Source organism: Haliotis cracherodii, unplaced genomic scaffold (genome assembly GCF_022045235.1).
Source record: "Haliotis cracherodii isolate W230 unplaced genomic scaffold, xgHalCrac1.p SCAF_3, whole genome shotgun sequence".
Lineage (NCBI taxonomy): Eukaryota > Metazoa > Mollusca > Gastropoda > Lepetellida > Haliotidae > Haliotis > Haliotis cracherodii.
In genome coordinates this window covers 52,779,152-52,791,371 of record NW_027266286.1, presented here as the reverse complement: position 1 = coordinate 52,791,371, position 12,220 = coordinate 52,779,152, and the positions used below count along the sequence as shown (strand labels likewise).

Below are 12,220 nucleotides of genomic sequence, written 5' to 3'. Positions count from 1 at the left end.
ACAGCTAGGTCTGCACTTCTGTTGTTGTGTAGAGGAATACAGGTTATCACTATCACGGTGGGAAACTCCGCTCCTGTGGTTTCCATGACTTGGTGTTTTCGGGGCAACTCGGAAGCTCGGAATAGTGGCTCTCAGTGCCCTAGCAGTAATATGTTTTGCCTGCTCGATCAAAATAATAGCAGTGACATTTTCCATAAAGTGAAATTCTGAATTTGTACTGATCTTTTTAGCATTACCTGTCAGAAATAGGTTTATGCATATTTAATGAACTTAATATCTGTATCATTAAAGAAACATGCTTAATATATAATATTGTGAAAATATGACTTTTATGAGAGATATGACGACATCAATAGCAAAACAGAGAGACATAAGATAAGTATGGTCCCTGCAATATCTTGATTAATATTGTAAATCTGAGACAACCTTTGTTAATATTTCCTAATGTGTGATTGCGTGATCTTCAGGCATATGTGGCTACAATCATACGCCAGTTAGTATTTAGATTCCGTGATGATTTTATTGAGTTGTTCATTTCAATATTTTAATTATATGACTTTGTATCAGCTTAATGGTGGAGGGATGTGAGGCCGTATTCAGATCCTGCATGGGCATGAGTATGGTGTTGACAAACCAAGCATGTAAATCAGTGGGAAATGATCCTGGCACGCCTGGGAAACAAGTGTGTTCAGCGAACTGCGGGGCTTTAGACGACAGGGACACCCGTTCCAACGATTCGGAGAACATAAAGTGATATCATCAGCAGCAGCAGCATCATCGTCGTCGTCGTCGTCGTCGTCGTTGTCACCGTCGTCGTCGTCATCATCATCATCATTCATCATCATCATCAGCAGCAGTGACAAACTATTTCAATCACATACTAGTATAAGAAGATCAGATGAAACATTTCATGATAATTATAAAACTGCTGCACGAATTAATATTATTGACAATATCATCATATGCATAAAGTATTTATTTATTACATATTATTCTCATGTCGGAGGTATGGTCTTAGTTCGCCAACTACAATTGCAGTGTCATGGGGTCACGTGCGCGTCGATGTCACGGTAATCACCTCCATTGTGTGAGGATTATATGACAACCACGTGAGGGGGCGTGACCACCAGGTGAAAAAAGGGTGTGGTCCTTTGTCGGTCAGTCAGTTTGAATCACAACGATGTCCAGTTCGGAAGTCACCGCTGCTCTTCTACTGTCCGTCATAACGGGGAGTCTGGGGCATATATGCATTGTCTTTCCCCACCAAAGGGGTCCTTTAGATATATCGACTGTGAGTAGATCTATATATTTAATTTGTTCATAGTCACGCTTCTGTGTGATGAAATGCATGGTAAATGTTATTGGTTATACTCACCTACTTATATGTATTAAAGTTTTAAATTTAATAATACACATGTCTAACTAGTTTAACGCTACATCAAATGACGGGCATCCCACATTTATATAACACCTCAACTCTCTCACAAAATAACACCCGTGACTTTACATGAGGTTATTCGTGATCAAGAAATGAGTGATTGAGTGAGTGAGTAACTTTGTGTTTGACGCCGCTGTGCATTGTTCATCTAGTTCAAGACTAGTAAGGGCACACTTAGGACCTCCCGAGTCCTAGAATCCTCCATCAATGGCGGAATCCTATAAGCCATATGGGAAAAAATTAATTCATTTCGTGTGATATATATAATATTATATATTTGTAAGATGACCTAGTTTATCGGCGAAAGGAAGCCGGTGTTGTAAACAGGTTTAGCCTACTTAATCTGATCTTTGACCCTGTATCGTACTAGCGATCGTGTATCTTATACAACCAAGACACGCTGGTCGTTTGATCGAATCCCGGATTTGATCCTATCACGATCCCTTGTCTGTCAGCTTTATGCTCGTGGTGGTTCTGCCAAAGTGAGTGAGTGAGTATGGTTTAACGCCGCTTTTAGCAATATTCCAGCAATATCACGGCGGGGGATACCAGAAATGGGCTTCACACATTGTACCCATGTCGGGAATCGAACCCAGGTCTTCGGTGTGACTAGCGAACGCTTTAACCACCAGGCTACCTTACCGCCCCGGTTCTGATAAAGAGTTACCAGCGACTCTGTCACACTGGTGTACCCCCAACAAGTAGTGATTAGACTGATTACTGTTGAAAGCGGCGTTAAGTTTTTAGTCATTCAAATACTTAAAGATCGTCGTAAAATGATCTCTAAATTCACTCACTTCTTTGTTGTGTGATGTATTATTTGTTTGTTTGTTGTTTTACGCTGCACTCAGCAGTATTCCAGCTATATGACGGCGGTCTGTAAATAATCGAATCTGGACCAGACAATCCAGTGATTGATATCATGAGCATCGATTCACGCAACTGGGATACGATGACATGCATCAGCCAAGTCAGCGAGCCTGACCACCCGATCCAGTTAGTCGCCTCTTACGACAAGCATAGGCGCCTTTTATGGCAAGCATGGGTTGCTGAAGACCTATTCTACCCCGGATCTTCACAGGTCTCGTAGTGTAGTGGATAGGGCGGGTGGTCGCAGGTACTATCCCCGACCGCGTCATACAAAAAGACGTTAAAAGATTGTACTTGTTGTTAGACTGTCATTGCACACACGCACGCACGCACGCACTCACTCACGCATGCACGCACGCATAAAGCAAAGGTATATAAGAATGCTGTGGAAGTCCAATTCACCTCACCTCACCTCACCTCACCTTATGGCTTTGGAGCATATTGTTTATATGTATGATAGATACGTTTTATGCGGGGAGTTTTAAGACATTGCTTTTTCTAGAGCGGCAATCCGTCATGTTTTCGCCATGGCGCGCCTTGCGGGGGACAGAACGCCGAGGACCCTAAAGTGACCTTGGCAGCAGGCGGTACCGCCTTCATCAAGTGGCAGCAGAACTACAACCACTATAGCGTTGGTTACTCAGGTAACAACGTCCAACATAAATACAACAATAGTATGACAGCTACAACCCCCATAATCATGGTTTGTTTGTTGTTGTTTAACGCCGCACTCAGCAATATTCCAGCTATATGACGGCGGTCTGTAAATAATCGAGTCTGGAACAGAAAATCCACTGACTGACATCATGAGCATCGATCCACATAATTGGTATACGATGACATGCATCCACCAAGTCAGCGAGTCTGACAAGCATGGGTATGTGTTTTGCACAGCATCGCATAAGTTGTTGACACATGATACACAGACCATGCTTGTTATATGCCTTTTCATCAAAGTAGAAACTAGACTTTGATGTAAGTTTGTGGTTTATGTTTTGTCAAATGTACACTTCTTTTGCCGGGCAATTTATGTACTTTATCATTTTGTTGATCAATTTTGATCAAGTTTTTCCATTAAATCGTGAGCGTTTATGAACGCGGCTCAAATAAAAAAGCACTATGTCATTATACCAGCAAATTATCATATTTGTGCTTAGCGGGGTCACGGGTGGCCCAGTCGTCTAAGGCGCCGCGATTCGCTGTGCAGAGTTGCGTCCCTTGGACACGCCAGAAACCTATGATTGTGGGTTCGAATCATGGTTCACCCCTATTATGTTTCTAGGTTTGTCAGCACCATACCCGTGCTTCACCAGAGTGGTAAACGTCTGAGACCTGCATCACTTCCGGCTTTCCTCCCACATTAAGCTGACACACCGTGATTTAACTGTAATACTGTTAAAAACGGCGTTAACCCAGCTCACTCACCCATTTGTGTTTACCGACCCAACAGCAGCTAATTCCACCATATCAATATCATGTTGTTTACAGTCGCTACATCTGTATTTACTAAAAGCAACTCTTTAGGAAACTGTTAGGAATCATTATTCTCTAAACGTCTATTTGTGTTCTGAGTGGAATATTGTCAAGGTATCTGACACTCTTACAGGTTACATGGATGTCGCCATTGCACCGCTCTCTTCAAGTGACTTCAAGCTGTTGGCGGTTGTTTCCGACAAATACGTCTACGCACAGGACCATCAGAGAAACTACACTGTTGTCGTGGTAAGTTCGCGTCCCTCAAGTACATAGTATACTGATCTTTCCCTCTTACCGACATGTTTTTTGCTGGACGTTCGAATTCTGTCCATTTTGGCATCATATTCAAGGTATATTCCAGAGAATGAGTGAGTATGGTTTAACGCCGCTTTAAGCAATATTCTAGCACGGTGGGGGCATCACAATTAGGCTTCGAACACCGAAGCCATACAGGAAATCGAACCCGGCCTTCGGCGTGACGAGAGAACGCTGTGACCACTAAGTGATTTAGATCTTACGACGCTTTTAGCAAATTCCTTTGGGACACCAGGAAGGGATTCACACATTGTACCCATGTGGGGAATCGAACCCGGGTTTTCGGTGTGAGGAGCGAACGCTGTAACCGCTTGGCTACTACATAAGCCCCAGGTATACTTGAGCTTTCGGTTACAATCACTGAGTATGACCTCCATACTTTATGATCCATTAATTTGACGTATTTCAGAGTGTACCCGACATGGAGTGTGACCATTGTGTCATTCGAGTTCGCTACAACGCTCATAAACCGGGCGAGAACACGTTTTACCAATGCACAGACGTGCGTGTGACCAAGACCCAAATGACCCAACTCCTCCCTCAGCTTCCGCCTTACGGGAAGAACGAACACATCTGCCTACACAAAGCTCTGCAGTTGATATCCCCTCCACACCGCCGCACTACAGATGGTGTAACCTTTTATGGCATCATGTACAGCCGCAACCAGCCCGACGTCGCCAACTACGTAGCCGTTGATGCTGCGACCGGTGCAATCGCGGACATCACGACCTTGAAGTATGGCGTCGGGTTTTCCCGCGGCCGCCTTGGAGACGTCAATGCCAACTACATCGCTGACGGTGTGGCTGCTGTTGACCCTCCTCGAGGGATAACGGTGATGATGAACCATCTGCTGTCGTCGTCGCTAGACGCCCCAGCTAGTACAATGCTTGAGCTCGGCACGAACAATGGCACCGTTGTCAGGCATGGGAATGTACTTGGGTTTGACCAAAGACCTTTTAGCGCTGTGGTGTATCAGAGCTTTGGGCAGTATCTCACCTTCAGCATCGAGGAGGAAACAACAAAGCCAGGTAAGACTAAAGGCTTCGAAGCTGAGAGACGTAGTGTAAAATAGGCAATGGAATAATTTGTTCCTATTCTCTCTATCTCCGGGGCTTGCATTTCGGAAAACAAACATTAACCTCTTGCACTGGTAAGATAAAATATAGAGGTTTACAGTGAAAAAAGATCTCAACAGTGGAAGTATCTGGCCTTCGCCAGATAAAATATAGAGGCTTGCAGTGAAAAATTATCTCACCAGTGGCGGCTATGGGCCACCGTAAGTTTTGGATGATAAATGTTTTTAGATACAGCTGCAAAACCAGATATATTTTAAAATTAATACTATGATCCTAAATATCTTCTTTTCTTAAAAAAAATAAAAAAATCTTAATTGCAACGATATCATTTTTGTGGCAAACAATTTCTGAAGCACAATTATTTTTTTAAAACTCTTCCGGGATTATTTTTCCGAGAAAATCCCAGGTTCCCAGTACCCGTGCTTATCACAAGAGTGAACTAAAGTGGATCGGATAGACCATGATCACAGTGTGAAACAAAGACACGGATGTGTTCCAAGTATACACAATTTTAGCCTCTACAGTGTCCCTGGAGTATGGGTCCGGGGATGCGTGTTCAATAGACACATCGATAATGCAAAATATATTTTATTTGTTTATGGTGTTAGGAAACTACTACTTCGTGGTGGGTGGTCTTGACTGGTCGGGAAATTGGCAGGAGGCTGTGCGCATGCTGGACACTGAGAACACTTACGTCAACTTCCAGTGGGCGGAGTATGACCCTGGACGCATGATGTTGTTCGTCCTCATGGGCAACGAAAACGACGCAGATGGTCTCTCAGCCAGGATCTACACGTTCGATGTATCCAACAAGTGAGAGGGGCGGTCGGGTAGCCTAGTGGTAAAAGCGTTAGCTATGTCACGCCGAAGACCCGGGTTTGATTCCCGACATGGGTACAGTGTGTGAAGCCAATTTGTGGTGTCCCCCGCCGTGATATTGCTGGAATATTGCTAAAAGCGGCGTAAAATCAAACTCACTCACTCACCCACTCCAACAAGTGAGTTCTGGCTCGGGGATACATCATTGGACTCGTGACGACAGGGCTTGTCTTGTCTCGTCATTACTGTGTACCGATGATCGTGTTTGAACCAGAACTGTATTATTTATGTAGGCAGGGTATGAATTTACTCTTTTCCATAATAACATGAAGCTGTTTCTGTATTGAGACACATTGGGTTCTTAAGTGAACGCGTCAGAAAGCTAGGAGGGGTGTTTCAGTGACGACAAATGGATGGTGATGTGTTAAGTGACGGTAGTTCAGGTTTTTATGCAGCTGCAGATGTTGAGGGTTTTGGTGGCCGCGTACCGATGGTTGGTTGGTTGGTTGTTTAACGCCGCACTCAGCAATATTCCAGCTATATGACGGCGGTCTGTAAATAATCGAGTCTGGACCAGACAATCCAGTGATTAATGTCATGAGCATCGGTCCACGCAATGGGGATCGATGACATGCATCAACCAAGTCGGCGAGCCTGACCACCCGATCCCGTTGGTCGCCTTTTACGACAAGCATAGTCACCTTTTACGGAAGCGTACCGATGGTGATCGCGTATGGAATAGAGATTTTTTAGTAACAAATTGCGAAAGGGTAAGCTTCCCTTATGACTACGTACAAGGAGATATTTTCATATGGGATGTAAGAATTCTGAGTCAAAAAGTATAGATGGTGAAATTCTTGAGTGACCAGGTAAGTTATGGAAAAGGGGATTCTTGAAAGCCCAATCACGGGAGGTGAGGTTGTTGAGTGACCAGGTACATTGTGGAAAAGGGGGGTTCTTCAATGACCAATTAAGGGAGGTGAGGTTCTTGAGTGACCAGGTACATTGTGGACAAGGAAATTCTTGAATGCCCAATCACTGGAGGTGAGGTTCTTGAGTGACCAGGTACATTGTGGACAAGGAAGTTCTTGAATGCCCAATCACGGGAGGTAAGGTTCTTGAGTGACCAGGTACATTCATGGAAAAGGAAGTTCTTGAATGAGCAATTAAGGGAGGTGAGGTTCTTGAGTGACCAGGTAAATTATGGAAATAGAAGTTCTTGAATGCCCAATCACAGGAGGTGAGGTTGTTGAGTGACCAGGTACATTGTGGACAAGGAAGTTCTTGAATGTCCAATCACTGGAGGTGAGGTTCTTGAGTGACCAGGTACATTTTGGATAAGGAAGTTCTTGAATGCCCAATCACTGGAGGTGAGGTTCTTGAGTGACCAGGTACATTGTTGTGGACAAGGAAGTTCTTGAATGCCCAATCATGGGAGGTGAGGTTGTTGAGTGACCAGGCACATTGTGGAAAAGGGGGGTTCTTCAATGACCAATTAAGGGAGGTGAGGTTCTTGAGTGACCAGGTACATTGTGGACAAGGAAGTTCTTGAATGCCCAATTAAGAGTGGTGTTTATTGGAGGTTATTTGGTGACAAGGCGCGGAATATGAATAGTCTTGGAAAGCGAGATCCGAACAGACAAGGCTGTCTTCTACACCAGGAATCTTATGTCCAACAATGGGGATATAAGAAATGTTTTGAAAGATGATGAAAATCTATTTCTAAATACCAATTGATGAAATATGGTTGCAGATCATTCATGTCGCACGCTGAGGTTGACGTAAGCAACTATACCTTTATGTCTATGCAGCTGTACAGCAAAACAGGTGAGCAATGTGTTGAGCAGGTAAGCAGGGCGCTATAGGCATATAATAAGAATAGTGTTATTATCAGTAAACAGAGGGTTAGATATCAAGTTAGGGAAATCCATGGTTGGTTGGTTGTTTTATGCCGCACTCAGCAATATTCCAGCTATATGACGGCGATCTATATATAAAATCGAGTCTGGACCTGACAATCTAGTGATTGATATCATGAGCATCGATAGACGCAATCGGGATCAATGACATGCATGAAGAAATTCAGCCAGCCTGGCTACCCGATCCTGTTATATAATTAGTCGCCTTTTACGGCAGGCATGGGTTGCTGAAGACCTATTGTACCCCGGATCTTCACGGGTCTGATTAGGACGGAATTGTAGCTGAACATATGTGTACAAATGGTACACGTGACCTTTGTGGTAGATTTTTTGGTTTGGTTTGTTGTTTTACGCCGCACTCAGCAATATTACAGCTATATGACGGCGGTCTGTAAATAATCGAGTCTGGACCACACAATCAGGTGATTGACATCATGAGCATCGATCCATGCAATTGGGATCGATGACATGCATCAACCAAGTCAGCGAGCCAGACCACCCGATCCCGTTAGTCGCCTTTTACGACAAGCATAGTCGCCTTTTACGGCAAGCATGGGTTGCTGAAGACCTATTCTGACTCGGAAATCCATAATGGACCACAGCAGACAGAAGGAGAATCCCCCGTGGGTACCCCGGATCTTGATGTGGAACGGAATCCCAGCATCCTAAGCTTGTCGTACGTGGCGACTAAATGGATCGGGAGGTCACACTCGGTGACGTGGATGCTTGCGTGTCATCGTACAATGACGGCTTGGGACGATGCTCATAGTAAAAATCACTAGTTTATCTGATCCGATTCAAATAGTTACAGGTAAGCGTCAGAGCGCGACTATATTGTTGAGTGCGGCGTTAAACAAAAAACAAACATGAGGTGAATAATTGTAAACTATGTGAGGTCATGAGATGAATGGCCGCGCAAAACAAATGTACACTTGAAAATTTGATTTGACCAAACACGTTCTCAAAACTATTGTGAGATATTCATTGTTATGCTGTATGTAATTTCACCTTTGGCACCCGCATCAAACACTTCACCATCGAATAAACATTTTTATGTTTAGTTTGTTTCATCTTAGCCACCGTCAAACATGGTGTATACTGTCTTTTGCTCGGCAGTGTAAGTTGGATAAATATGTTCAGAACTGTCTACTAAAGTTGTATCGTTCGTTCGTGAGTGACACGTCGTAGAAAGAATCGATTAATTGCATCGTGACAAACTTTAAATTGTTTGGTTCACGGACGTGTGATGATGACTTCTCAAAGGGCGTTCTCTGTCCCCTGCAGGTCAGCTGTTGGCTGTGTCCCCCGGGTTGTTTAAAGACACCTACCCCGGGTACAGCCTGGTATCTGTCGACCCCTTCACTGGCGCTGTGGTGAAGCTGGCAGAGATCGCACAAGCAGGTAACGTACGATCTCATTAAAATCAGATCTTAGTTCTCGCTATCGCTAAACAAAGATCTGAGGACATCCCATTAAGGGTTACGTCAGAACGACCTTTCATCCAACCAATCAGAGCCTCGCTTACTAGATCATGAAAGTGACAGTCGGAATGTGTTTTCTAATCATGCAACCACGAAATATTTAACACGAGGTATTCCGAACGACAGTTACGGATTTTATGATTGTATCCATACAATCTAGGCCATCTATAAGAAATTCCAGAATGTTTTTCTTATCGGTTTTAATTTTTTTAATCGAGAATACGTCAAAATGTGTTTCGCGTAGTCGCCAGTTTGAAACTAGTCTCGTAAAGCTCGAGAAAGCTGCCTTCTGATTGGCTGATGTCGATTTCTTGTCAGTCATTTCATTGGCCGGTCAAAATTCGCGAAAGGTCGTTCTGAAGTGACCCGTAATGGGATGTCCTCAGATCTTTGTTTAGCGGTAGCGAAAACTAAGATCTGATTTTAATGAGATCAGGTAAGGTATGGTGTTATTTCGTGGTGGTACACATGAAAGGGTCTTCACTCGCTCTGGGGGAGTTGCCATCCACATTTCTTCTGTAGCTTCTTAAAGGGCAACCTGACTCGGACAAACTGTCAGTCCAAGTCAGTCTTCTGCTAAACTTTTAGGATTTGTATCAATGTATCAGATAAACCTTCCCCCTTATTTCCACTGGCCACTTGTTTGGGATTATACTGGAAATGGGTACCATTCCTTTGATTATGGTTTTGGGAGCATGGAAATTGGGTACCTCATTTACATTACCCATTTGAAAGTCATACACATATACACTTTCGGTAAAACCCGGTTTGGGTGAAATATGCGCTCCTCGTTCCTACGTGTTCTTAGCGTCATGGCTGTGCTAAACGTCGTAACGTTACGATCACTTTGTGACATGAAGCTCAGACACACGTACCATAAAGCGGTCTTATCGTTACGACTGCCGTAAACATGTTAAAGAATGCTTACCAATCGGTACCATCGCCTTAATGCCATCATGGCCTTCTTGCAGTAACTAACGTAAGACTACGTTAACGTATGAGCGTTACGATCGTCATACCGCTGAGATCGCTTTGTGGAACGGGGCCCTGTATAACATAACTGATTCAGTTTTGTTTTTTATTGGCAGTCAGGTATTTTAAAGCGGCCAGTAAACCAGTGGTCGATAGTGTGAGCAACATATTTGTATAAGAAAGGCTGTAAGTACTTTCCTTGGGTCATCACTAAAATTCTTCCCTTTCAGGAATATTCGAAAACTACTACGGGGGTACTATCTTCAACGGGGTGGATCAAGAAAAGGGATTCTTGTATTACATGTTACGGGTAGCCGACGCGGAGGCTGATGTCATCGCCACCATTACCCTCAGCGACATGACGACGACGTTCTCCAAGATCACCAACATCAGACATGTACACAACCTAGCCAGGGGAATCTGAGTGGAATGCAGGGGTGGGGGTGGTGTTGACAAGGAGAGCGGACCGGGAGGGCTGGCTGGACCAAGTTACGAGTGATGCGAACTGATTTACCCACACGCCGTTCTGTGTATCAAGTTGGAAATTATAAGAAACCCATTTCGTAACAGCTGGTGACAATTTATTTAACTGTTTACGGGAGAGAAATGTTAGTCTGAAAATTGATCGCTAGAAATGGTCTGATAAAATATATTTTTAATTTGCATGCCTTTGTTAAATATAATCTCGTTGTTACATTAAAATAAACAAATTGTTTTGAAACATTTCTTATTTCGAAATTACGTTTTCTCAATAATTCAAGGAAGGGCTGGCACCTATGTGCGGCTACCCGTGAAGATCCATGCTGGTATAGGTCTTCAGCAACAGGTGCCTGTTGTAAAAGGCAACTAAGCTTGTCGTAAAAGGCGACTAACGGGATCGGATGGTAAGGCTCGCTGACTTGGTTGATGCATGTCATCGTATCCCAATTGCGAGGATTGAAGCTCATGATGTCAAGCGCTGGATTGTCTGGCCCAGACTCGATTATTAACAGACGGACGTCAAATAGCTGTAATATTGCTGAGTGTGGCATTAAACAAACAAAACATTAAACAAACAAAAAGGCTAGGTGAAATGGGGTTAAACGTCGCGTCCAGATTATTGCACTTATATAGCGACGTGTATGCACGTGTGTGTGTGTGTGTGTGTGTGTGTGTGTGTGTGGCTGCTTGTACTTCTCCGGACTGATGCCGATTTATAGTGCCAACCCACTGAGAAACCATGCCGCAGTTTAACATGAATACCCCACTTAGACACAGTATACTGACTCCGAGCCGACCAGTCCTTGTTTTAGCCCCTTAATGCCGAGCGCCAGACAGGGTAACAACAAGTACCATCTTTTAACGTCTTTTGGTATGACGCGGCCGGGGACTGAACCCCGGACCTTCCGCTCTCCGGGCGCTCTACCACGAGACCATGGAGGCGGTCTTGCCCACCTAGAGTCGTTCATGGAAGATGCTTTGCTTTCCGACCTCGCTAAAGAGGTGAGGTGAAATGGGGTTTAACCTCGCGTTCACGGTACTAGTCCGGACTAAGGCCGATTTACCGACCTCGGTAAAGATTTGTTTGTTAGTTGTTTAAATAGGCTAATCGACTCTGGACCAGACAATCCAGTGATTGATATCATGAACATCGATCCACACAATTGGAATAGACGACATGCATCAACCAAGTCAGTTCTTACGACAAGCACAGTCGCCTTTTACGGAAAGCATGGGTTGCTGAAGATCCATTCTACCCCGAATCTTCACGGGTCCAAAGGCTTTGAATGTTGTGACCCTGATCAAACAATATTTGATCAAGAGCCGTACGTAACGTCCATGGAAAACTTCGTAGAAAGAACATCCTCGAATGTG

The 12,220-nt window shown here is 44.0% G+C and overlaps 1 protein-coding gene across 1 annotated transcript; it reads left to right on the top strand.

Annotated features, from left to right (window-relative positions):
- Positions 1–1,171: 1,171 nt before the first annotated feature.
- Positions 1,172–11,082, top strand: LOC139474513 (uncharacterized). Its single transcript, XM_071257564.1, has 8 exons — positions 1,172–1,291; positions 2,811–2,952; positions 3,915–4,030; positions 4,509–5,127; positions 5,784–5,988; positions 7,748–7,821; positions 9,198–9,314; positions 10,597–11,082. The coding sequence occupies exons 1-8, from the start codon at positions 1,181–1,183 to the stop codon at positions 10,788–10,790; spliced, it is 1,578 nt and encodes a 525-aa protein (XP_071113665.1). The 5' UTR covers positions 1,172–1,180; the 3' UTR covers positions 10,791–11,082.
- The last annotated feature ends 1,138 nt before the right edge of the window (positions 11,083–12,220 follow it).

Bases quoted from the DNA above. Each gene is read 5' to 3' on its own strand.
- LOC139474513 (XM_071257564.1), top strand. From the start codon at position 1,181: ATGTCCAGTTCGGAAGTCACCGCTGCTCTTCTACTGTCCGTCATAACG. The intron at 2,953-3,914 runs GTAACAACGTCC...ACACTCTTACAG, and splicing joins CTATAGCGTTGGTTACTCAG to GTTACATGGATGTCGCCATT. The intron at 7,822-9,197 runs GTGAGCAATGTG...TGTCCCCTGCAG, and splicing joins GCAGCTGTACAGCAAAACAG to GTCAGCTGTTGGCTGTGTCC.